The sequence below is a fragment of the Hyperolius riggenbachi genome, chromosome 7 (genome assembly GCF_040937935.1).
Source record: "Hyperolius riggenbachi isolate aHypRig1 chromosome 7, aHypRig1.pri, whole genome shotgun sequence".
Classification (NCBI taxonomy): domain Eukaryota; kingdom Metazoa; phylum Chordata; class Amphibia; order Anura; family Hyperoliidae; genus Hyperolius; species Hyperolius riggenbachi.
In genome coordinates, this window is record NC_090652.1 from 284,792,933 (window position 1) to 284,818,402 (window position 25,470).

The window sequence follows — 25,470 nt, forward strand, 5'->3', positions numbered from 1 at the left end:
TCACTTCTGTACACAATCGTTAAGAAAAATGATCGGAAATCAGATTGGACCTGTCAGAAATTAGCAATTCGACCTGTCGACTTGACGGGAAATTGCATGGTGTGTACCAGGCATTAGAGGAATAGGATCAGCAATTCAGCCAGGAAACTGGTATTGTTTAAAAAAAAAATGGTTGCCAGGGACAGCTCTACCAAACAGGCAAAGGAGGAAATTGTCTCAGGGCCCCGAAGTGTTACTGCTCCCCCCCCCGGTCTCCTCCTGACTTGTGCTCCCTGGGGCCCCTGCAAAGTTTTCTCAGCATAGCAACTCACCTGTCCCAGTATGTTACTCCATCATGCTTCCCTTCTTCATCCTTGCTGGCTGCCTCCTCCGCATGACATTATGGAAAACATGCACCAGGTCAGTGCGAAGAGGCACCAGTGAACTGGAGCAGCGTGCCGGACCGGTGAGTTACTCTTCTAACAGTGCAGGGGCCGCAGGGATAACAGTAAAGTTGAAGGGGGGTGGGTTGTTGGGCAGCAGCTAACTTGTGGGCCCTGGGGACTGAGGCCGCCTTCAGAGCATCACGGGGGGCTGCTGTAGGGGGCCCAAGTGAATCTGGGGCCCAGCAAACAGTGCCACACACAGGCCCCAGCTGCAGTGTTTGTCTGTCCTTCTCACTGTCCATTAATGTGATGAAAGGTGCTGGGATGCTCATCCAGAAGTTACCCTAGCCAGTTAGTGAATAAAGTATACCTAAGACAAATGGTAGAAAAGGATTTTTACTTACCTGGGGCTCCTTCCAGCTCCCTCGATCGCCTTCTGGTCTGATCTGTTGTGCTCCTGTGAAGTCTGCACAATTCAGCTGGGTTGCGGGGCACTTCGCATTCACTGTTCTGGGCCGCGCTAAGGGTCGTAACAATAAACCCTGCAAGAGATGCAGAAACAGGGGGGCCCAGAAGCCACAGGGGGCCCTGTTTTGAGGGACTGACAACTAAGGGCAAGGAGAGAAAAAAACTTTCTGCTCTCTGCACAATTGTTCCACTGACTGCATCTGCTCAACCAAGGAATCATGCAAATTTTTGTAGAAGAAGATTTGTAGACAAAACTGCAAGGATCGTCAGCACACCATTTGTCAAAAGCACATCAAATTTATTGTGCCAGGTTCCACAAGATGGACCAACAATTGTTTCGAGGGCCACGCAGGGTCCCCCTTTGTCAAGGGTCCCCCGAAACAATTGTTGGTCCATCTTGTGGAAACTGGCACAATACATTGTATGTGTGTGAGAATCTGCTCAGCTGCCTGTGCAGACAGGCAGCGTTTTGACCACTGTTCACGTCTGCATTCTGCAGGTCTCTTTAAGAGAGACTTTCTGTCAGTTCTGCAGCTTGTGTTGCTGAGGAATTTGCATACATTAGTCATGCAAATCCGTTACCTGCCTTCTTTTGATGACTAGCACTATAAAAGCATTCTGCTCCCAGAATGCTTTGCTGGACATTTCCCTTCCATGGTCTGTTCCTGATGGACACTGCTGGAGTGTCAGCCATTGCTATCTAGTATAGTTAATTCCTGGGGGTTGCTTTAGGCTCCCCTTCTAGTCCAGTCAGGTTGTATTATCTGTTTTGCCTGTTCCGTCTGTCTTGTGTTTGGATCGTACAAGCCCTAGCGTTAGCGGCTGTGGATCCTTCTGATTGAGTCTGGAGTGTAGGTTGAAACAGCGGTTGTTTCTGCCTACCTCATCTGTTCTGTCTGCCGTGTGTTTGGATCGCACTCGCCCTAGCGCTAGTGCTGGGGATCCTTCTGTTCTGTCTCCTGGGATCGCGCTAGCCACTTTTCGCTAGCGCTGGGGATCCTTCTGTTCTGTCTTCTGGGATCGCGCTAGCCACTTTTCGCTAGCGCTGGGGATCCTTCTGTTCTGCTACTCTGTCTCCTGGGATCGCGCTAGCTACTTTTCGCTAGCGCTGCGGATCCTTCTGTTCTGTCTTCTGGGATCGCGCTAGCCACTTTTCGCTAGCGCTGGGGATCCTTCTGTTCTGCTACTCTGTACTTGGATCGCGCTAGCCACTTTTCGCTAGTGCTGTGGATCCTATCTCTCGCTTGTCCCTGTTTTCGTGTGTCTGTCTTGTCTGATTCGAAACGCTTGCTGTAGGCTCGGTGAGGTAACCGTTAAGCAAGCGCTCGCGTTCTCTGTTTCGTGTTTGTCTGTCTTTGGTTAGTTAGGCGTGCTTGTCTCTATTGTGCTTATCACGTGGAGACCGCGCATAACCGCGTGCACTGTTGCGAATGAGTGCGGTGTTCGCGGTTAGCTAGCATTTGTTATTTTCCGTATCTCCTTATTGTATTATTTGCTGTGCCTTTGCTACTCTCGTGCTCCGCCTTGCTGTAACCTTGTGTCACGTCTGGCGATCGCACCTCTCGCGATCGCGTTCCTGCTTCTTATCTGCTGTGGTGTGTGCACAGACGCGGGTTGGCGACTAATTTTATGCACACACACACAATCTGTCTCTGTGCTCACTCTCAATCGCTTCTCTTGCGATTGCGTTTCTTCCCTTCGTACAGTTCCTGTCTGGCGTGTGTGGTAGGGCAGAGGAGCTGTTCCTCTGCACTCCACAGCTCCACCTGCCGACAGGAATTTCCCTCTGCAGGTGCATAGCACCTAGCCTGGGTGTCCTCAATAATACGCTTGTGGAGGAAATCCGCCGCGTCAGCGCACGTCTGGTGCGCTGATCACGGAGACGATTCCGCAATCGTTACAGAATGTCCAGCCAAACCAAAATTCCCAGGGCAGAGGGAACCTTCGATTTTGTTCAGATGTCATTGCCTGAGGCAAAGGCATATGTGGATCCTATTATACCGGTAGGTAGGATCGCACACTACATTAAAGCAGTTAAAAAGTCTGTCCTCGTTCCTGACCCCAACCCATATGGAGATTACCTAGATACTGGGTTGTTTGAACCGCCATTTGCCTCATGGGAGATTGGGGCCTTGTTGGAAGAGTTTGATTTCGATTGGAAAGCCTTTTGCGATTTTTATATCGCAAAGAGCGCGAATGACCTGAATGATTGTCTCGACTCTATGTACCTTTTGATCGATTCTGATGAATGTGATGAGTGTGATGTGGATCTGGTGATTTATGTGTGGCAGACTATTTTGGACGAATTGCACACACACCAACCAATTATTTCTAATAAAGAGACACCATTGTCACATGATTATTCCTGTCTTTCTGGGGTAAAGCAAGTGAGTTTGGACACTGTACGACCTGAAATGAATGGGTGTGCCTCGACTGTGGACACCTGCGTGAATTCTGATGGAGTTTCTCCCGTTTGTTTAGAGGTTAAATCTGTGCGATCTGATGCCGGTTTCTCAGATGTTCCTGTCGATTGTGATCGGCGTGAGTGTGTCAGGTTTGTCAATGATTTGTGTGATCCCTTGTCATGTAAAAACAGATCTTCTTCTCTCAGTACTACTTTAAGATCCTCCATCTATGATCTTGCTATGGGGAAAATTCCCAAACTATGCAGTTTCAAGAGTAAAATTAATATGATTCCTCATGATGTTGTCACAACTTCCCCTAACATGGTTCAGTATGAATGCTCAGACCTAGTCAGGTGTGAATGGGAGCCCCCGTTCCAGAAAAAACAGCTCGAATCGTTGGCGTATGAATTGGAGAACGATTCAGAGTCGTTTTGTGAGTACTACATTGCCAGAAGTGAATCTGTCTTGAGAGCATGTATAAGTTATGCTTCCGCCTTAAGAGAAAAAAAGGGGTGTGAATTTGACTTTGTGAGTCCGCTGATTTGTATGTGGAAAATGATTCTGAATGAATTACGTGTACGTCATTCAGGTGACGTTTGTAAAGGTACATTGTCAGCTGGCGTTTCTGAGATCCAGCAATCCAGCCTGGAGACCTCAGTATTCCTGTCTTTGGAGTGTTCGGTTTCGCAACCTAAAGCGATTGTGGATTCGCAAATTTTGCGTTCTGTCTCCTCGGATTCGACATCGTTAACCGAGTCTAAGAATGAGACAGCACTTTGGTTTTGTGAACCTGATACTGAAGCACCTTTGCTCTGTCCAGAGAAGGTGTCTCTGAGCCTGCCCTGTATCATGAATAAAGACATTATGTCCACTCGCATTGACATTTGCGAGTCTGATTCTGAAGTAAATACTGACTCTCCACCCAGTAATCTGGATGAGTCAATATTACCTTGTTTAAAATGTCCTGCAGTGTCCCTAGAGGCTCGTCTAGGTATTGCAACCATTGTTACCTGTTTCTCTGCTATTTTGGAATTGCAGTCTGGTTTGACTGCTATGGAGGAATTTCCCTGCAGTGAAACGAAACTCAGAAAGCCAGAGTTAGTTTCACTAGATATTTCTGTGTATCCCTGTCCTGATGATGAAATTCAGTCTCAGTTTATGGTGGAACCTTCCCTGGGACATCTGCTCGGTTCACAAAATAAAGTTCAAGCCTTGCCCTGTAACATGGATAGTTCAGAATCCTTCTTAGGAAACTTGAAAAAGGATGTTCCTGAGGTCCTGTCTGACCTCCTGGAGATCTCCGAGTTCCTCCCAAAGGGTGCAGAACTTGTAGGAGATGTCTCCTGCCCCCCAAGTCCTTCTGAGGTGTTGCCCACTTCAGTAGGCATTGCTGCCTTGCTGGCTACCTTTTCAGCTCTGATGGAGCTTCACGCCTGTGTAGTCAATGATGATATTATTGTCACAGAAATTTCTGAATTTGTATCCGAGTCTTCTTTTGAAAGTTCAGTGCCTGTGACCTCCACTCATGATGATTCTCTGCCCGGTACTGGTTTTGGTCTTGACGTGCCGGACTCTGAGGTTGGCAGTTCCCCGACATGTCCTGAGGTTTCTCCTGTGCTGGTGTACCCCAGTGTGCTCTGTGACCCAGAAAGCCCAAGTGTGCCTCGGTTACCAGCGTACTCAGATGCTTCCTCGGTGGAGACATGCTCTGATATGGCCTGCCTGCTTGCATGCCCAGAAGTGGTCCCTGAAAGTCTTGCTCTTGATGGGTGTCCTCGTAATTCTGAATCCGGAATTGTCATTGGTTCCATGGGGGTTCTTGGTAATTCTCCATGTGAGCCTGGTGATTGTTCTACCCTCTTGGGATCTCTGTGGAGCTTTAAAAGGTTCTGGGAGATTCCGGGAGAGATTTTGCTTGGTACCCTGGATAAGATCAACGGTGGCTTTTGTGTTGTAAGGGACACTTCGAACAGGTATTGTGGCAGGTTTGGTATTTTCGGACGCTCCTTGGAAGGTGGTGGGTATTGTCTGGAGGGTGTCGATGGCTTCTTCTCTGGCGTTCACAGTCCTGATGGGTGTTATACTGAGACTGGTAGTACTGATGGGCATGTTTCGGTGGCTTCTGTTTCCGATGAGGTCGGTTTCGGGTGGACTGACTCTGGAATTGGACCTTGTCGGGCTGCCCCGACCTTCATGAGTCTTCTGTTAGAATGGTTTGGAGATATCGGTTTTGAGGGTCGTCTGGAATTCGACCCTAGAAGGGGGGGTACTGTGAGAATCTGCTCAGCTGCCTGTGCAGACAGGCAGCGTTTTGACCACTGTTCACGTCTGCATTCTGCAGGTCTCTTTAAGAGAGACTTTCTGTCAGTTCTGCAGCTTGTGTTGCTGAGGAATTTGCATACATTAGTCATGCAAATCCGTTACCTGCCTTCTTTTGATGACTAGCACTATAAAAGCATTCTGCTCCCAGAATGCTTTGCTGGACATTTCCCTTCCATGGTCTGTTCCTGATGGACACTGCTGGAGTGTCAGCCATTGCTATCTAGTATAGTTAATTCCTGGGGGTTGCTTTAGGCTCCCCTTCTAGTCCAGTCAGGTTGTATTATCTGTTTTGCCTGTTCCGTCTGTCTTGTGTTTGGATCGTACAAGCCCTAGCGTTAGCGGCTGTGGATCCTTCTGATTGAGTCTGGAGTGTAGGTTGAAACAGCGGTTGTTTCTGCCTACCTCATCTGTTCTGTCTGCCGTGTGTTTGGATCGCACTCGCCCTAGCGCTAGTGCTGGGGATCCTTCTGTTCTGTCTCCTGGGATCGCGCTAGCCACTTTTCGCTAGCGCTGGGGATCCTTCTGTTCTGTCTTCTGGGATCGCGCTAGCCACTTTTCGCTAGCGCTGGGGATCCTTCTGTTCTGCTACTCTGTCTCCTGGGATCGCGCTAGCTACTTTTCGCTAGCGCTGGGGATCCTTCTGTTCTGTCTTCTGGGATCGCGCTAGCCACTTTTCGCTAGCGCTGGGGATCCTTCTGTTCTGCTACTCTGTACTTGGATCGCGCTAGCCACTTTTCGCTAGTGCTGTGGATCCTATCTCTCGCTTGTCCCTGTTTTCGTGTGTCTGTCTTGTCTGATTCGAAACGCTTGCTGTAGGCTCGGTGAGGTAACCGTTAAGCAAGCGCTCGCGTTCTCTGTTTCGTGTTTGTCTGTCTTTGGTTAGTTAGGCGTGCTTGTCTCTATTGTGCTTATCACGTGGAGACCGCGCATAACCGCGTGCACTGTTGCGAATGAGTGCGGTGTTCGCGGTTAGCTAGCATTTGTTATTTTCCGTATCTCCTTATTGTATTATTTGCTGTGCCTTTGCTACTCTCGTGCTCCGCCTTGCTGTAACCTTGTGTCACGTCTGGCGATCGCACCTCTCGCGATCGCGTTCCTGCTTCTTATCTGCTGTGGTGTGTGCACAGTCGCGGGTTGGCGACTAATTTTATGCACACACACACAATCTGTCTCTGTGCTCACTCTCAATCGCTTCTCTTGCGATTGCGTTTCTTCCCTTCGTACAGTTCCTGTCTGGCGTGTGTGGTAGGGCAGAGGAGCTGTTCCTCTGCACTCCACAGCTCCACCTGCCGACAGGAATTTCCCTCTGCAGGTGCATAGCACCTAGCCTGGGTGTCCTCAATAATACGCTTGTGGAGGAAATCCGCCGCGTCAGCGCACGTCTGGTGCGCTGATCACGGAGACGATTCCGCAATCGTTACAATGTGCTTTTGACAAATGGTGTGCTGACGATCTTTGCAGTTTGGACTTTGACATGTGACACTGCCTATGTCACTTCATCAAGCACCCATGAATAAGTGGATGGTGTGCTGACTTCTCCTTGTGACTCTGAAGATTTGTAGACAGTCCCTATACAGTGTGCAAGGAGAGGGGGCCCCATCCAAAATTTTGCAGGTGGGCCCAGTGATTTCTAGTTACACCCCTGGCCGCGCTCCTCCTCCATCGTGCTCCCATAGCTGGGAGTGTTCTGTGCAAGCATAGTTACACTCTAAATGAACTGAACATACAAAGAACTCTCCCAGGCAGGTGAACGTGTGAAAAGCTGACACATGGACATTAGTGTGTTCAGGCCTTCAAAGATTGTGATTTGCCCAGAATATTGCCCAGTGTGGGGCCCGAAAATTTCTGATGGCAGCCCTGCTGGGGGTGTACATGCCAGGTTCATTTTGCCCCAGGACCTCAGTGTGGCTTGAACTGGCCCTGATGGCATCCTCCATATCCTTTAGGTACCCTTTAAAGGAATACTGTAGGTGGGTCGTGGGGAAATTAGTTGAACTTACCCGGGGCTTCTAATGGTCCCCCACAGACATCCTGTGCCACTCACCGATGCTCCGGCCCCGCCTCCGGATCACTTCTGGAATTTCAGACTTTAAAGTCTGAAAACCACTGCGCCTGCATTGCCGTGTCCTGGCTCCTGCTGATGTCACCAGGAGCGTACTGCGCAGTCCCAGTATGGTCTGTGCCTGCGCAGTATGCTCCCGGTGACATCAGCGGGAGCGAGAACACGGCAATACAGGCGCAGTGGTTTTCCGACTTTAAAGTCTGAAATTCCAGAAGTGAACAGTAGGCGGGGCCGGAGTATCGGTGAGTGGCTGCATGGGCACAGGATGTCTGAGGGAGACCATTAGAAGCCCCGGGTAAGTTCAACTCCTTTTCCCCAACCCCCCTACAGTGTTCCTTTAAGCTAAAATGCTAGTTTATGTAATAATAGCATTTTTCTTTACAACAATACAAAAAGGAAATGAAATCAAAGCTTTGCCAGAACTGTCAGCGGCAGTCATTTTTTTTTCCTGTAAAACTAAAGGTAGCGATGGCCCTCTCCGCAGGAGATAGCGCTCTTATGAAAGGGTGGAAAAGGCTATAGAATTATTCCCCTGGGGGTGGCGCAATTAGAATTGGTAAAGCCTGGCAGGATTAAGTGGTCCTGTCGCATTATCTTCAACAGCATGTCTCATTTGACTGCGTGTGTTTGATGTGTTTGTTACTAATAACAGATTATGCTTTTTACTTTTAAGATCAACAGTGGAAGACCTTGTGTTGAAGGGAAAGAGGGGGGTGGGGGGGGGGGTAGAGAGAGAGAGAAATTCTTTTTTTGATTTATAATCACAGTAGATTTACACGATGTGTTTAGGAAAGATTGTAATCGCTGTGTATACCACCATAAATCTCTCTTTTATTGCGCGGTTCAGATGGCATGGGACGCCATTATAATTTTATAATGCTTTGGCAACCAGCTAGAAATTCACTTACACAGAAATTAGCAGCGTAATGGTTGTGTTTTTGTTTTTGTTGTTGTTTGTGTTGTGCATGGGTCCTGGCAGGGGAGGCAGCCCATCTACATGTGTAAAAACATTTCCATCGTAAATTCCAAAATATGCCAGCAAACAAAACAACACAGAAAAAAAAAACACAAAAAAGCAAGCATGGCATCCAACCCGGTGGAAGCTGGAAAACCAGAGCGCTGTTGGAAACGGGACCTTATTCTGTAATTGTTTGCTCTTTTACTGGACGTTCGTGCCAAGAGGAATAATACGGTGGTATAAATTCAGGAAAACAGACAAAAAATACTGTAGTAAATAGCAATAAAAAAATTAAACAAGAAAAAGAGTGAAATGGCATTTGATCAGTGCCAGCATAGCAGCGGGTATTGAGGCCGGATTGTGATGTTCATAGAAGATGCTCTGCCGTAAATCTTATTTAAAGTGGGATTAACACCATAAAAATTTCAACAGCAACTAGTCTGAGTGTATTAAGTGATAAAGATGCTAATCCTGCATTCAAAACTTTCAAAACTTTTTCTGTCGTTATGGTTTGGAGTTATCACATACCTTGGGAGCCCTGGGCCTTTAATTGCCATTGCCAAACAGTTGCATGCTGGGGGATCTTTTTATCTATAATATATTCCTCCTCTTCCCTTTATTTCCCCCTCCGATTTAATAACATAAAGTGCACTTCCTAGCATAGAAATCAGTGGGAGAGTCTGAAGACTCTGGGAGGAGGGCGGGTAATGAATAAACAATTAGCAAGAGGAGAAAAAAAGAGTGAGAAAGGAAATGGTGTAAGGATTAGCTTCATTCACAGGTAACCAAGATGGAAACTGACTAGAATAGGATTATCTGCTTTTCCTTTATAAAATTCACAGGAATCATAATGGGAACAGTGCAATACATCTGCTATGTAAGTAGAGCTAGTATTTATCTACTTATATACAGTGGGTTGCAAAAGTATTCAGCCCCCTTGAAGATATCCACATTTTGTCATATTACTGCCACAAACATGAATCAATTTTATTGGAATTCCACGTGAAAGACCAACACAAAGTGGTGTACACATGAGAAGTGGAACGAAAATCATACATGATTCCAAACATTTTTTACAAATAAATAACTGCAAAGTAGTGTGTGCATAATTATTTGCCCCCCTTTGATCTGAGTGCAGTCAGTTGCCTATAGATATTGCCTGATGAGTGCTAATGACTAAATAGAGTGCACCTGTGTGTAATCTAATGTCAGTACAGCTGCTCTGTGACGGCCTCAGAGGTTGTCTAAGAGAATATTGGGAGCAACAACACCGTAAAGTCCAAAGAACACACAAGACAGGTCAGGGATCAAGTTATTGAGAAATTTAAAACAAGCTTAGGCTACAAAAAGATTTCCAAAGCCTTGAACATCCCACGGAGCACTGTTCATGCGATCATTCAGAAATGGAAGGAGTATGGCACAACTGTACACCTACAAAGACAAGGCCATCCACCTAAACTCACAGGCCGAACAAGGAGAGTGCTGATCAGAAATGCAGTCAAGAGGCCCATGGTGACTCTGGACGAGCTGCAGAGATCTACAGCTCAGGTGGGAGACTCTGTCCATAGGACAACTATTAGTCATGCACTGTACAAAGTTGGCCTTTATGGAAGAGTGGCAAGAAGAAAGGCATTGTTAACAGAAAGCATAAGAAGTCCCTTTTGCAGTTTGCTACAAGTCATGTGAGGGACACAGCAACCATGTGGAAGAAGGTGCTCTGGTCAGATGAGACCAAAACTGAACTTTTTGGCCAAAATGTAAAACGCTATGTGTGGCAGAAAACTAACACTGCACATCACTCTGAACACACCATCCCCACTGTCAAATATGGTGGTGGCAGCATCATGCTCGGGGGGTGCATCTCTTCAGCAGGGACAGGGAAGCTGGTCAGAGTTGATAGGAAGATGGATGGAGCCAAATACAGGGCAAACTTGGAAGAAAATCTCTTGGAGACTGCAAAAGACTTGAGACTGGGGCGGAGGTTCACCTTCCAGCAGGACAATGACCCTAAACATAAAGCCAGGGCAACAATGGAATGGTTTAAAACAAAACATATCTATGTGTTAGAATGGCCCAGTCAAAGTCCAGATCTAAATCCAATCGAGAATCTGTGGCAAGATCTGAAAACTGCTGTTCACAAACGCTGTCCATCTAATCTGACCTGAGCTGGAGCTGTTTTGCAAAGAGGAATGGGCAAGGTTTTCAGTCTCTAGATGTGCAAAGCTGGTAGAGACATACCCTAAAAGACTGGCAGCTGTAATTGCAGCAAAAGGTGGTTCTACAAAGTATTGACTCAGGGGGCCGAATAATTACGCACACCCCACTTTGCAGTTATTTATTTGTAAAAAGTGTTTGGAGTGATGTATGATTTTCGATCCACTTCTCACATGTACATCACTTTGTATTGGTCTTTCACGTGGAATTCCAATAAAATTGATGCATGTTTGTGGCAGTAATGTGACAAAATGTGGAAAACTTCAAGGGGGCCGAATACTTTTGCAAGCCACTGTATGTGTTTTTTACTTCTAGGTCAGTATGGGTGTCACTTGTTCTTTAAAGCAAGCCTGAACGGATAATAAACTTATAAAATAATAAAGTGAATTTTTAGTGCTGTTGGTAAATATAACATTAGTAGCAAAGTACACAGTTTCATATTTTTAGATTAACCATTTACTGCAGTGGAGGCTGGTGGTTATTAATGGCTCCATGGGCAGATATATACGTACCTTGACGAGATCGGGAGCTGTGCCTTCTCAACGCCACCCGTTAGTACACTGATTAATGAATGGGAACAAACTTCCCATTCATCGATTAAAGTACACGTGATCAATGATCACCGGCATCAGTGAGATGCCAGTGGTCATTGACAGAGTAAAAACATAAGCACAGTACTTCCTGTAAGCATATTCACAGTATGCAGGAATATAAAGTGGTGGGACATCTAGGGGCCAAATAGTAAAAATACAACCTAATACATTCAGCTCATTAAAATTTTCCCCATACCTCCCCCACTCTGCCATAGTTACCAAAATAAAATATTTATATATTAAAAAAATACATAAAAAGTACATAAATAGTTACCTCAGGGGTTCAACTTTTTTTTTAATATGTATATCATGAGTGTATATTACTGTTAGTATTGCAAATAAGGCCTTGTAATTATTGATGGATGCAAAACTGAAGAAAATACACCTTGATTTCCAAATAAAATATTGTTCCCATACATTGGACATCTTTTAACCACTTTTTCCACCACTACAGTATATTTACGTCCTCTGTGACTTCAACTAAGCCACAAGGACGTAGATATACGTCTTGTAGCTGAAGCAGTGCTGTGCTTGATTGAGCTTGCTCCTGAGCACACCTCTGGCACTATCTGCTGCAGCACTAATTGGTGAAAGGGAATATACGTTCCCTGAGCTAATAAGATTTAATTTTACCATTAAAATACTTTTATTTTCTCAGTTCATATTGAAAAATACACACTGTAGCATTATTTCAGATTGAAATTTCCTCACCATAAATTGTGACAGGAACATAATTTAAGCCTTGTGATAAACAGTAGAAATAGCCAAACAAAATGTGTGTTTTTTTATTTACAGTAGTGCTTTTCATTTTTAAATGGGAATTGGTAAAACTGAGAAATAGTGTGTTTTTTTTTCAATTTGTTTCCTCTTTTTTCCTGTTAAAATACATAGAAAACAAAATTGCTCAAGGGAAAAATGCCATAGGATAAAAGCCTAGGCAGTCTTGAAAAAAAAACTATAAATCAAGGTGGGACACCAAGAGCCCAATAGTGTGATATTGTATAGATGATAATTAATAATGAGTAATATAACAATTTAATACTCACAAACCAGGGCTACCATTAGGCAACCACTGTGAAGGCAGGTGGGGAGATTAACCTGACCCCACTCAGGATTAAAAGTCGCTTTCTGTAGTTGGGAAGAAGATGGGTACAACCCTCCACCAAGGGTGGACTTAACAATATGTAGAAGCTTTCCAGAGGCGCCAATAGAATAAAAGTCACTTAAACGAGCTTAAAACCGATGGGGCAGTGGTGGGCCTATTCCATCCATGCAGACAAAGCAAACAAAGGAAGGAAGGACTGTGTCATCAACAGTCAAACAACAATTTATTTATACTCCACAGTAAAAATAGGCAACGCGTTTCACGGGCTCAATCCCGCTTCATCAGGCCAATCAAAAAGGAGCATACAGCTTATCAGCATCAAAACCACACTGAGTGCCTCAGTGGTGCTCAGTGTGGTTTTGATGCTGATAAGCTGTATGCTCCTTTTTGATTGGCCTGATGAAGCCGGATTGAGCCCGTGAAACGCGTTGCCTATTTTTACTGTGGAGTATAAATGAATTGTTGTTTGACTGTTGATGCCACAGTCCTTCCTTCCTTTGTTTGCTTTGTCTGCATGGATGGGATAGGCCCACCACTGTCCCATCGGTTTTAAGCTCGTTTAAGTGACTTTTATTCTATTGGCGCCTCTGGAAAGCTTCTACTTATTGAAAAAAACAATATATATTTTATTTAGGTGTCATAAGTAGGAATAAAGTTATTGCTGATTATATAGGGACATAGCTAAAATGTCAAAACTGATCTGGTCCATAAGGGGGAAACAAGGTCTGGGTGCAAAGTGTTTAAACATTGTAATAACTGGGACAAATGGGCAAATAAAATGTGTGGGTTTTATCCGCAGAGCATGTTTTATTTTAAAACTATAATGGCCGAAAACTGAAAAATAGTTTTTTACTTTTTTTTTTATTATTCCCATTAAAATGCATTTAGAATAAAACCATTCTTAGCAAAATGTACAACCCAAAGAAAGCCTAATTGAATAACTGAAGTGAGAAGTATATGGAGGCCGCCATATTTATTTAATTTTAAACAATACCAGTTCCACCTAACTATTATTATTATTATTATTATTATTATTTAGCATTTATATAGCGCCGACATCTTCCGCAGTGCTATACATAGTACATATAGTCTTGTCATTAACTGTCCCTCGAAGGAGTTCACAATCTAGTCCCTACCATAGTCATATATCTATGTATGTTATGTATGTATCGTAGTCTAGGGCCAACTTAGGGGGAAGCCAATTAACTTATCTGTATGTTTTTGGGATGTGGGAGGAAACCGGAGTGCCCAGAGGAAACCCACGCAGACACATGGAGAACATACAAACTCCTTGCAGATGATGCCCTGGCTGGGATTTGAACCGGGGACCCAGCGGTGTAAGGCAAGAGCGCTAACCTCTACACCACCGTACTAGACATCTGATTGCACACAACTGGGGTCTATCTGACCACTTGCCTCTGTATGATAATGACATGAGCCGTGAAAATTGGAAGAGACCACATGAAGAAGGGGGGGGGGGGTACTTTGTCCCAGTCATCAGCCCTGCTTTCAAACATAGGTTGCGATGGTATTTCTTTAATTTTAGTAAACAAATCTTATTCAGTTTCTTTACTCTTCTCCTGAAACCTGGAATAAACTTTTTTCTGTAATTTTCTTTTATTTCAGATGTTCAGCAAATGGCCGTTGACTGGATTACTGGAAATTTTTACTTTGTGGATCATGGGAACGACAGGATATTTACATGTAACCGCAATGGAACCGTGTGCATCACTTTGATCGACCTCGATCTCCTCAACCCTAAGGCGATCGCTCTGGACCCCATTGCAGGGTAAGATGAATGGACACATTCATTAGTTTCATGGCTGCTTCCTCCACTGACAATCAGACAGCTTTTCTAAAAAGGTTTGTCCCAAATCCCTAAATTGTATCTATAGTGCTTCAATAGATGCTGTAAAGAGACTCTGCCTTGCAGTCTCTGGAAACTAAAATTAAAGCGGAATATAAATATTTGATGTAAAACATTATTTACAGCATATTAAATGCAACCCAGCATTTTTTTTTTTACTAGACCAGCATTGGAAGGGTTACATACAAAGCTTGAAAGTTCAGTGTAGTGAAATGTGGATGCATCCGAAGTTGTAGATTATGTTAACTTGTGTGTACTTAAATGCATCAAGTGAGGGATGTGACTTTGACCCATTCTCTGACTGTGGAGAAGCAGCTCAACACAGACAGAGAGTCAAAGCATGTCTGCCTTCAATACATATTGAATAAAACCAGTTATTAATAAAATGCAAAGTCAGCTCACAAAGCAAAAAACTGTACTTTTGGGAACGTATAATTTGTAAATGAATAATAATACTTATGCACAAATGCATATATGACAACCGTATGGCATATAAAAAGTAGGAAAACATGTTTTTATTGAATATTATGTCAGGGTTTTAAACCGCTTTTAAGGAATATGCTACATGGTGACGTCATTGAAATCACCAAATTATATCATTTTTAAATATCTTTTTTTGTTGGTTGAAATATGTGTTAAAGGGAACCTGAAGCAGGATGTATGTGGAGGCTGCCATATTTATTTCCTTTTAAAAAAATACCAGTTGCTTAGCAGTCCTGCTTCTGATTTTTGTCAGAAACATCTGATCTACATGCATGTTCAGGGCCTATTACTATGAGTATTAGAGGCAAAATATCTGCAGAACTGCCAGGCAACTGGTATTGTTTAATTTAACATTAAATTAAAATGGCAGCCTAGACATCCCACAAACTTCAGGTTCCCTTTAAGATTGCCAATAACCCTGTTTTGCCCCTGTAAAGATTATGTATTTCTGCATGCGTTTTATTGACCCTTGCATGGGTGTTCCCCCTACCTATCTAAATTGTGCAAATAGTAGTGATATGCTGTTGTCTCTAGACAGAACCAATTTGTTCCATTATCTAAAGCTTTACAAATGAAACAGTCAGGGTCGGTTCTCTCATGAAGCAAGGTGAAACATTTGCATCAGGCGCAGAGATTTCAGGGGCAACATTTTTGCACTGTGTGTACCTTCCTGAGGAGGAATGGAGTGGCTGAGGGTGAGCAGTTTGTTTGTCACAGACTCACAGCCAGCCAGTGTGCCATTGTGTTGAACTGCAGCATGTCATGTGAGAACATTAAATGAAGCAGAGTAAATTGTCGGGTGCTGTGCGATCATTCCAAATCGGGGGGTGGGAACACATCTTCACAAGTTTGCCTCAGGCAGCAACAAGTCTACAACCAGCCCTGTAAACAGTTGAACAGTTTAAGTGTTCCTCTAGCTAATCACTTTAGTTTTGTGTATGCTGTTATACTAGGCATTCTGTAGTGATGGACACACCATGGTCTTCTTATGGCTCCTTCATTCAACAATGTATATGGTGGCCCAACCAAACTCACTGGGGTTGATTTTGCCAAGAATACTAGACCAAGTGTTCAGTGAATACCTAGAACAACCAATCAGGTTTCACATTGCATGACACAAGCACACTGATTGGCTGCTGTTTCAAACTGCTCCACTTGTGACTGTGTGCCCATGTGTTGACAAATACGACCTATTAGGTTCTTTGTTGTTGTTGTTGCTTGTTCTGTTTTGCTCCTAATGAATTTCCAACCATAGTGCTTCAGGATTGTTTGGAAATATGTGTTTGGATGTGAATCCATTTAATACCATACAAAGTTTTTTTGATTTTGTGTCCCTCTTGAACTTTTGTCTCTATTCAAGGGCACAGCCATTTAATTCCCCCTTTATTTTGAAGAGACCTTGTTGGGTTGTTTTGATGAGAGCTTTTGGAATGTGTGAAGTTTTTATTTGAGATTGCCCTTGATGGCGTTTACACTCTATTTGTATATCTTGTTCTTTGTCAGGAGTGGCTTGATTGTAGATATGAGATCCAGATTGCAAGATAGTCAAAAATGCAGGGTAGAAGGAACACACTGTTTTATTATTTTATCGAAGTTAAAACTGAACTTCAAGTGAAAAATATAATGTGTATATGTAACATAATGTGGAATATTACATAGTTACATAGTTATTTTGGTTGAAAAAAGACATACGTCCATCGAGTTCAACCAGTACAAAGTACAACTCCAGCCTGCTCCCCCACATATCCCTGTTGATCCAGAGGAAGGCGAAAAAAAACCCTCAAGGCATGGTCCAATTAGCCCCAAAAGGGAAAAATTCCTTCCTGACTCCAGATGGCAATCAGATAACATCCCTAGATCAACATCATTAGGCTATCTTATAACTAATCTTATAGATAAAAAGTATAACTTTGTCCATCCAGTCTGTTTCACAGGTCACAATTAGCTTCCTCAGGCAAAGGTCTTAAACTGCATACATAAAATAAAGTTGCCTGGAAAAAATGGTGCTGGGATTACCACTAGTAAAATATTGCTAAGGTTAGCGATATTGTACTACTGAATTTAATAAACTATTGGTAACATTTACAGATATTTTACTATGGCTAAACTTAACCCTACTATCACACAGAACCCTCCCCTGGTGGTACCTAACCCTAAGACCCTCCTGGTGGCACCTAAACCTAAGACACCCCCCCCCCCCACACACACACACACACACACACACGATGCCTGACCCTTAGACCCCAAGTGCCTAATACTTAGGAGTCCCCCCCCCCAGTGATGCCTAACCCTAAATTCCCCCAGGTAGTGCCTAACCATAATCCTCCCCCCGCCCCCGGTGCTGCCTAAACCTAACCCCTCCTAGTGTCGCCTAACCCTAAATCTCCCTCCATGCCCGCTATGCAATGCTGCAATGTAGTTATCTGCAAGCCTCTTTTTCTGCAAAACCTCTTTGCAATGAATTGCCACTAATCAGGTGCCTCTGGGCGCCCAATTTAACCTTCATAGCCACATATCACGGTTTTACAGAAGCTGTGATTTGCAATAAAAAATGTTTAAATTGGGCGGCCTGAGGTGCCCGGGAGGGGCCACCGGCATGTGCCCCATCTTCCATCCAATGCCGGTAAAAATGGCTTTTATCATAGACGTCTATGGAGGCGCCATTTTTTTTCCATAAGGGCTCCTGCACCCTTTTTTCTTGCTTCGCTTATACTGCCCCATTAATATAGAGAGGCACCTACGGTACATGCTACTTTAGCAGTTGGAGACCTTTGCTTCAGGAACCCAGATGAGATGTGTACATGTAAAAAGGGCCACGGTAAAAAAGGGCCAAGTATCTCACACACACATTAGATTTTTTTTTTTTTTTTTTATGAAAAAATCACAATCTCCCCCAAAAATTGCTTAGGTCTGTCTATAAATCAAGAAATTGACAATCTACCCTACACCATTCGATTTTTTTCAAAAATCGATCAGAATTTTCCGCCACTGTCTATCGAGTTCTATCAAGAAAAATTGGAAATTGAATCACATTTATCACTAAAAAAAATGTTTTACTGTACAATCGATAATTTTTTATAAAAAAAAGGAAATATTTTTTATTGTATTGTTTGTGTAACCACTGGAAAAAAGTGAAAGATCACATCATGTGTAAAATCGCAAAAAAAAAAAAAAAAAAAACACACACACAAAAAAAAAATCACAAACTTATTACAAAATGATTTTCGAAAGGTATTTTATGATCAAAAGTCAAATTTTACATTATTTTTGGGAAAATTAATTTGAAATAGAAATATCGGCATTTTCACTCATCACTGGTGCACAATACTATAGGTTTTGCAAGGTGCTATATGAATATTGTATACACAATAAAAATGTTTACTAGAGATGCCTGGAGCCCACTGAGGATTACTCTTGCACTTGCAATCTTGCAAATTCTTTGTACAGCGGACCCCGGAGCATTTTCCTGTGTAAATTTATGGTGATCAGAATCTACTGCCAGTGATTTGCATTTTTTGTTTGCTTGTTAGTTTATAACCTGTGGAAATAAAGTTTAAAATACTTACTGGGCCTCCCGAGGTTAATTTCTGCTGGCTTCTACCATGCAGCCCTGCCCCCCTAACACAAGAGGTCACTTTTCTATCTCCCATTAGAGAAGCGCCGATGACCTCTTGTGCTAGGGGGCGGGGCTCCCGTCTACCTTCCAGAGGTCTGGAGCGCAGCGCTGGAATGTAAGGAGGTGAGTCATCATTTCCCCGCCCACTGCCTCATACTTGTACACTGCGCTAATAGCTGGAGGGGGAGTGCAGAACACGGGGGACCCAGGTGAAGGAGGGGAGGTCTGACCTCTTTTCCTACCTCTGTGCCTGCTGCTTCCCCCCCCCCCCCCCCCCCCTGCCTGCTTCTACTCCTTTTTCCAGGCTACCTATAATGGGGGCGATTATACTACCTATCAGAGGGGTGGGATCCTCAGACGTTTGCCTCAGGTGGCAAAAAGTCTAGAAGCAGCCCTAGTCCCAGTTATCCATCAGGCATGCCGGTTAGTTGAGACTTCCAGTTGCCTGAATTCCGTATAATGGGGACTCTGCTCTAGCAAGCTTCGGAATCCAGCAGAGAGGGATAGCTCAGTTACAGATCAGCAGAGGGGCAGAGCAGAAGGATTTAGTATGTAAGGATGATGGAGACCCTGACTATACATCTTACCCTGTATGATCCGGCGAATGGACTGATGCAATAACTGAGGAAAGGGGAAGCCAAGTGGCATTCAGCATAGGAGTAATTAATCCGCTATACAGGGCAGGAGTCTTTGTTACTCATTTTTAACACCTGGACAATTTCAGCGACTAGCAGCAAGCTGTGACACTCGCGTCTCTCAATTTCCGTTAGAAGTGCCGTATAATGACTGTGGTTTATATGGGCATAAAAAACAAAGCACCGTAATCAAGCCTGATATATTTGCCATTAATCCTCGCAATATATATGGAGGCAGACTGAATGCAAAGACTTTTTCTCAGCAAACATGATATTTTTTGTTTTAAAGGGGCACTATCAAAAAACTGTACAATTGCTAAAATACATATTTATAAGAAGTAGATTTTTTTCCCCCAGAGTAAAATGCACCACAAATAGCTTTTCTCCTATGTCACTGTCACTTACATTAAAGGGGAACTGAAGAGAGAGGTATATGGAGGCTGCCATATTTATTTTCTTTTAAGCAATACCAGTTGTCTGGCAGCCCTGCTGGTCTATTTCTCTGCAGTAGTATCTGAATAACACCAGAAACCGGCATGCAGTTAATCTTGTCAGATCTGACTTTAAAGTCTGAAACACCTGATCTGCTGCATGCTTGTTCAGGGGCTATGGCTAATAGTATTAGAGGCAGAGGATCAGCAGGGCTGCCAGGCAACTGGTATTGCTTAAAAGGAAATAAACATAACAACCTCCATATACCTCTTTTTTCAGTTCCCCTTTAAGCAAATAAAAATGACAGATTTTAGACCAGTCTATTTACCCGGGGGGTTCTCAGTAATTTCTTTATTCTTTAGAAAAGCAGTCTATGGAAAGGATCTATATAAGCAGGGCTGTTTTTAGGCATAGGCAAACCAGGAAGAGGGAGATTGGAGAAGGAAGACAAAAGGTGTCTTGCCTGGGGTGCCAAAATGGCAAGAAACAGCCCTGTATATAAGTATGCTGGCTTGCCCCCCTACTCAATTTCACACTAATTTGATAGTTTGACTGAGCATCTACTGTACTGTTCAGTAAGTGCTTTTAGAATGAAAGAAAAGCCTTAGAATCCCCATGAGGTGATAGAATGGCCCAAAGATCTGTCAGATTTTTACTATCAGATGTAAGTGACAGCTACATGGGAAAAAAGTATTTTGCACTGCATTTCATTTTATATTTTATACATATGCATTCACATGCATTTTATGCTTTACAATTTCTCATGATAGTGGATCTTTAACCTCCCTGGCGGTTTGATCATCTCCAGATTTTAGGTTCTAAAAGAGGGGCAGTGTATAAGCATACTTTTAGAAGCTAAAATCAAGAACAAAATCACACCGCAGAGATATCAGCGGCAGCTCAGCATTTACTCACCTCCCTGGGATCCAGCGCTGCAATTTTCCCTACGTCCTCCAGTTGGCACTGTAACCCTATAGTGAGTTCTCTGTCTTTCTCGATGGCGATCTCACCAGAGGGATGCAGAGTCTCCAAAGACAGGAAAGGAGAATGTCTGCCAGCGTCTGGATCCCGAGGGAGGTGAGTTAAAATGCCTGCTGCACTCTGCATAGAGCTCCGTCCCGGCGGCTACCATGAGTCAGAGTCGGGGTTACCGGCCGCTTCTGGCTGCTTTTTTCCACCCCGAGCGATACCGCCAGGGACGTTAAAAAGGAACCCATGTTTTTTCTTAACATTCTGGGAACAATTAGAACCTCTGTCAGGATTTTAAAGATTCTATCTTGTGTCCCTACTGGGGACATTTCTTCTTTTTTACCATCCCGTGACACCAGATATGACGGATCATCACAGCCGCGTCCTGAAGTGACAGTAAGATCACATAGAGGAATTTGCAAACATAAATATCTCCGTAGAAAAAAAATTGTAAAAATATTTATGGCAGAAACAGCTTGTCACCCATATGTGGACTTTGTCAGTCTCGTCTCCCTCTGATTTGATATTAAAATGCATCCCGGCAGTGGGCTCAGTGCTGACGGGAACAGCTTGAAAACATAACTTTGCGCAGAAAGTTCTCTTCATAATCCTTGAATGGAGCCATACTGCCGCAAATGACAGATGGGCTCCCCGATTCGCTGTGACGCCAATCATTTTTCAAAGTAAGAAATAAAGTATGAGGCTTCTGCTGTGTCTTCATGTATGACTTGTTTCTGGGATATTGAAAGTCGGACTATATCACGTCTCTGTATTATGGATATACAGTATCTCACAAAAGTGAGTACGCCTAATGCTGGGTACACACATTTCCCGCTCGATCCAGGTCGATCGATTATTTCCGACATGTTCATTCAGGTCTCAATCAATACAGCCGTCGATTTACTCATGTTAAGTATGCAAAATTGATGGCTATATCCATCAAAACCCGATCGAACATGTCGGAAATAATCGATCGACCGGGATCGATTCCCGCGGATCGAGCGGGAAGTCGCAATGTGTGTACCCAGCATTACACATATTTGTCAATATTTTAGATCTTTCCATGGGACTACACTGAAGATATGACACTTTCATACAATGTACAGTAGCTTTGTAAGGATTGGTTGGATTAGAAGGTGAATAAGGTGTTTATTTACAAAGGTGCAGCAATTCAAATGTACAACCACGATACATATACAGCCATACAATCAGTGACACAATGACCACCAATATCAGGACCCCTCTAACTGACTAATTATATTGAAGGTAGAAGTCAGTGCACAGGACCCTGACATGGAGTATTTGGAGTGCTGTAACCCAAACAGAATATAACAGGAGGCAAGTATAGTCGGACTAGCAAGGGTCAATATCGGGAGTTCAGGACAAGGATCTAGGAGCACATGGAAAATGGCCAGAGTCAAAACACTGCAGGAGTACCAGAATGATCTAGCAATGTGCTGCTAGGCAGGGCCGGCCCTAGACTTTTTGCCGCCTGAGGCAAAATTTAAAAAAATTGAGCCCCCCCCCCCCGCACGTGGGTGGGGGGGCCACCGAGTTGGAGGGGTAGCGGGCAGGAAGGGGGTATTGGGCCTAGCGGTGGGGAGGGGGGTCAGACCCCCCCCCTCCCTTGCCTGGGTCCCTCGATCTACGCTCCCCTCCAGCTGTAAATAGTTAAGTACCAGCATTTAGATTAAGAGGCAACGGGCGGGGATCACTCACCTTTTCCGCGTTCCAAAGTGCGCTCCACTGACGTCACTTCCTGCAACGCCGTCCACTTACAATACAGTGGGCGGCGTTGCAGGAAGTGACATCAGTGGAGCGCTCGCAGGAACGCGGAAGAGGTGAGTGATCCCCGCCCGTTGCCTCTTAATCTACACACTGGTACTTAACTATTTACAGCTGAAAGGGAGTGCAGATCGGGGGACCCAGGAGAGGGGGGGGGGTCCGACCCCCCTCCCCACTGCTAGGCACAATACCCCCTTTCTGCCCGCTACTCCTCCAGCTTGGCGGGCAGCCCCCCACCCACGGACAGGCGGGTGCCGCCCCCCACATGTGCCGCCTGAGGCAAATGTTTCACCCCGCCTCATGAGCAGGCCGACCCTGCTGCTAGAAAGTCCATCCTTAAATATGCAGCACATTGATCAGGTCACTGTCCGGGAATCTCCTCACAGTTCCATCTGCTGGCAAGCCAGGGAATTACACAGCTCCCAGCAAGACGAGGGCCATCTGCTGGTGGTGGACAGCAGATGTCCGCACCAAAGTTCACCAGTGCTGCCACCAGCAGAATAACAAAGGCACAGATCCTGATTCCTGACAAGCTTTAATATAATATAATATAATGTACTGCAGATTGTATAACAGTGTAAGTTTGCTGCCCCATCAACATAACTCAGCACACAGCCATTAATGTCTAATAGGCCACCCAGAGGGATTTAACTCGTCTGAGGTGCCTCCTCTTGCCGTTGCACTCCAGAGTGCTCTGCTTTTTCCCGCCACTTTCTTTTCACAGAGGAAGTTCTGGTTTAGAAGGCAGTTGTGTCAGAAGATGACGAAGAGAATGGAACGTGCGCCAGAGTGCTCTGCTTTTTCCAGCCACTTCTGCCTTCACAGAAGAAGTTCCAGATTAGAAGGTAGATGTGTAAGAATATGAAGAAGAGCATGGAGAGCACTCCAGAGTGCTCTGCTTTTTTCCCACCACTTCCGCCTTCACAGAGGAAGTTCTGGTTTAGAAGGCAGTTGTGTCAGAAGATGAAGAGGAGCATGGAGTGCGCTCCAGAGTGCTTTGCTTTTTCTCACCACTTCTGCCTTCACAGAGGAAGTTCTGGTTTAGAAGGCAGAAGTGTCAGAAGATGAAGAGGAGCATGGAGTGCATTCCAGAGTGCTCTGCTTTTTTCCCCATTTCCGCCTTCACAGAGGAAGTTCTGGTTTAGAAGGCAGAAGTGTCAAAAGATGAAGAGGAGCATGGAGTGCATTCCAGAGTGCTCTGCTTTTTTCCCCATTTCCGCCTTCACAGAGGAAGTTCTGGTTTAGAAGGCAGAAGTGTCAGAAGATGAAGAGGAGCATGGAGTGCGCCCCAGAGTGCGTTGCTTTTTCTCACCACTTCTGCCTTCACAGAGGAAGTTCCGGTTTAGAAGGCAGAAGTGTCAGAAGAGGAAGAGGAGCATGGAGTGCATTCCAGAGTGCTCTGCCTTTTCCCCCATTTCTGCCTTCACAGAAGAAGTTCTGGTTTAGAAGGCAGAAGTGTCAGAAGATGAATAGGAGCATTGGCAAGAGGAAGAAGCTTAGGTTAATTAACCCTTTCTGAGCACTCCCTGCAAGCTCAGGGAGCATTTCCCTTTTGCTAAATTTATCTCATAAATCCCTGGTCAGAAGTGCTACTATTTACCAGGTAGGAGTAGTTATTTGTCGTAAAGAAGGCATATGTATGGAAAGGTTGTATACTCAATTAGGCGCAGGAAGAATCTGAAAGACGACACTTTCTGCTCTCAGGGAATATAACAAATATGTTATCCTAATGATTACCTAAATGTTCTCTTGGCCACATAATTCTGGGTCTGGCTATTGCCAGTGCCCAAATTGCATAGTTAACATGACTGACTGTCTAGCAGCACCGAAATCCGGCAGCTGGTAGGTGCCGAAATAACTGACGACTTGTAATGAAGACCTCTCTCAGACAAACAAAAAAATGGCACTTTTGATGGATTCCAAAAACATACAGATAAAAATTTGCCCTAGACTATGATGGACGTGTGACTGTGGTAGGGATTATATTTTAACCCCGTCTGAGAGACAGTTAAAGGATACCAGAGCCAAATAAAGATGTAGAAATGGAGGGAGCAGGAATATACTGTCACCTGTCCTAATGCCCACCACTCCCCCTCATTCTCCTCTCTGCCCCCGATCTTACCTAAAAGCCCCCAGGATCCTCTTCTGGGGGGCACGCAGCCCGGCCAGTGCCAGCACAGTAAAGCTAGGGGTCCTCTTCTGGGTCGCCGGAGTCGGGCTTTACTGTGCAGACATTGGGCGGGCCACGGCTGAGAGCGCACTTCACATGACGTAATCCTGACAGCAAGCGCAATGCACTTCCGGCCACAGGCGTGTGCTGCAGGACATGTGTAGTAAAGCCCAACTCTGACGACCCAGAAGGGGATCCCAGGGGACTTTTAGGTAAGATGGGGGTCAGAGAGGAGAACATAACAGTATATGCCTGCTCCCCCCATTTCTCCATCTTTATTTGGCTCTGATATCTTTTAATGACAGGACTATATAGACTGTAGAGCACTGCAGAAGATGTTGGCGGTATATAAATACTAAATAATAAAGCAAGGTCTGAACCAGTCCGTACTACTACTATCACTGTACTTTTCCTTTACTCTTTCTCTACTTTTGGTCTTGGTTTTATTGTACCTACTTGTCTTTGCATAGCATAGCTAAGAAGCTGTGGGCACTGATGCAAGTTTTACATTGGGGCCCCCCAAGCACTCTATACATAACAATTGATACGCGCTCCTAAACCTGTCAATGGCAACTACAGTGTCAGAAGTGCAAGAAGGGGATGGGGAGCAGTTTAATGAATACTACTATTCAAAGCATCTATAGAAATGATTATTATGAGCACAGGGCCAATACTGTGGTTGAAGGAGGGCCCTACATGGTCCCTCTGGCCCAAGGGCCCCGATGCGGTCACAACCTCTGCACTCCCTAGTGCTACGCCCCGGTGTCTTTGTTTTTTAAAAAACAGAATAGGAAGAATGCTCTTTGTAATGTGACACTTCTATAAAACAATTAAGCTAGCAGCTTTGTATAAACAGATGAATTGTTAACTCATGCATTTTGTGAACAGAACATTCATTTTAAGAATTGATGTCTTCCAGCTCAGAGTTTCATTACTTTCCTGTAAGTTCTACTCCGTTATGATAAAAATACACATTTATCTTCTCTACTCAACTTCCTTCCCCAAATGTCTTAATTAAACA

General features: G+C 44.4%; 1 protein-coding gene across 6 annotated transcripts in view; it reads left to right on the forward strand.

Moving 5' to 3' along the window:
• Positions 1–25,470, forward strand: part of LRP1B (LDL receptor related protein 1B) — a 2,031,260-nt gene that overhangs the window by 918,239 nt on the left and 1,087,551 nt on the right. For all 6 annotated transcript variants that reach the window (XM_068245873.1, XM_068245875.1, XM_068245874.1 and 3 more), the window contains exon 7: positions 14,119–14,281. In XM_068245873.1, the coding sequence (XP_068101974.1) occupies positions 14,119–14,281 (163 nt within the window). The remainder of the gene's footprint in view (positions 1–14,118; positions 14,282–25,470) is intronic.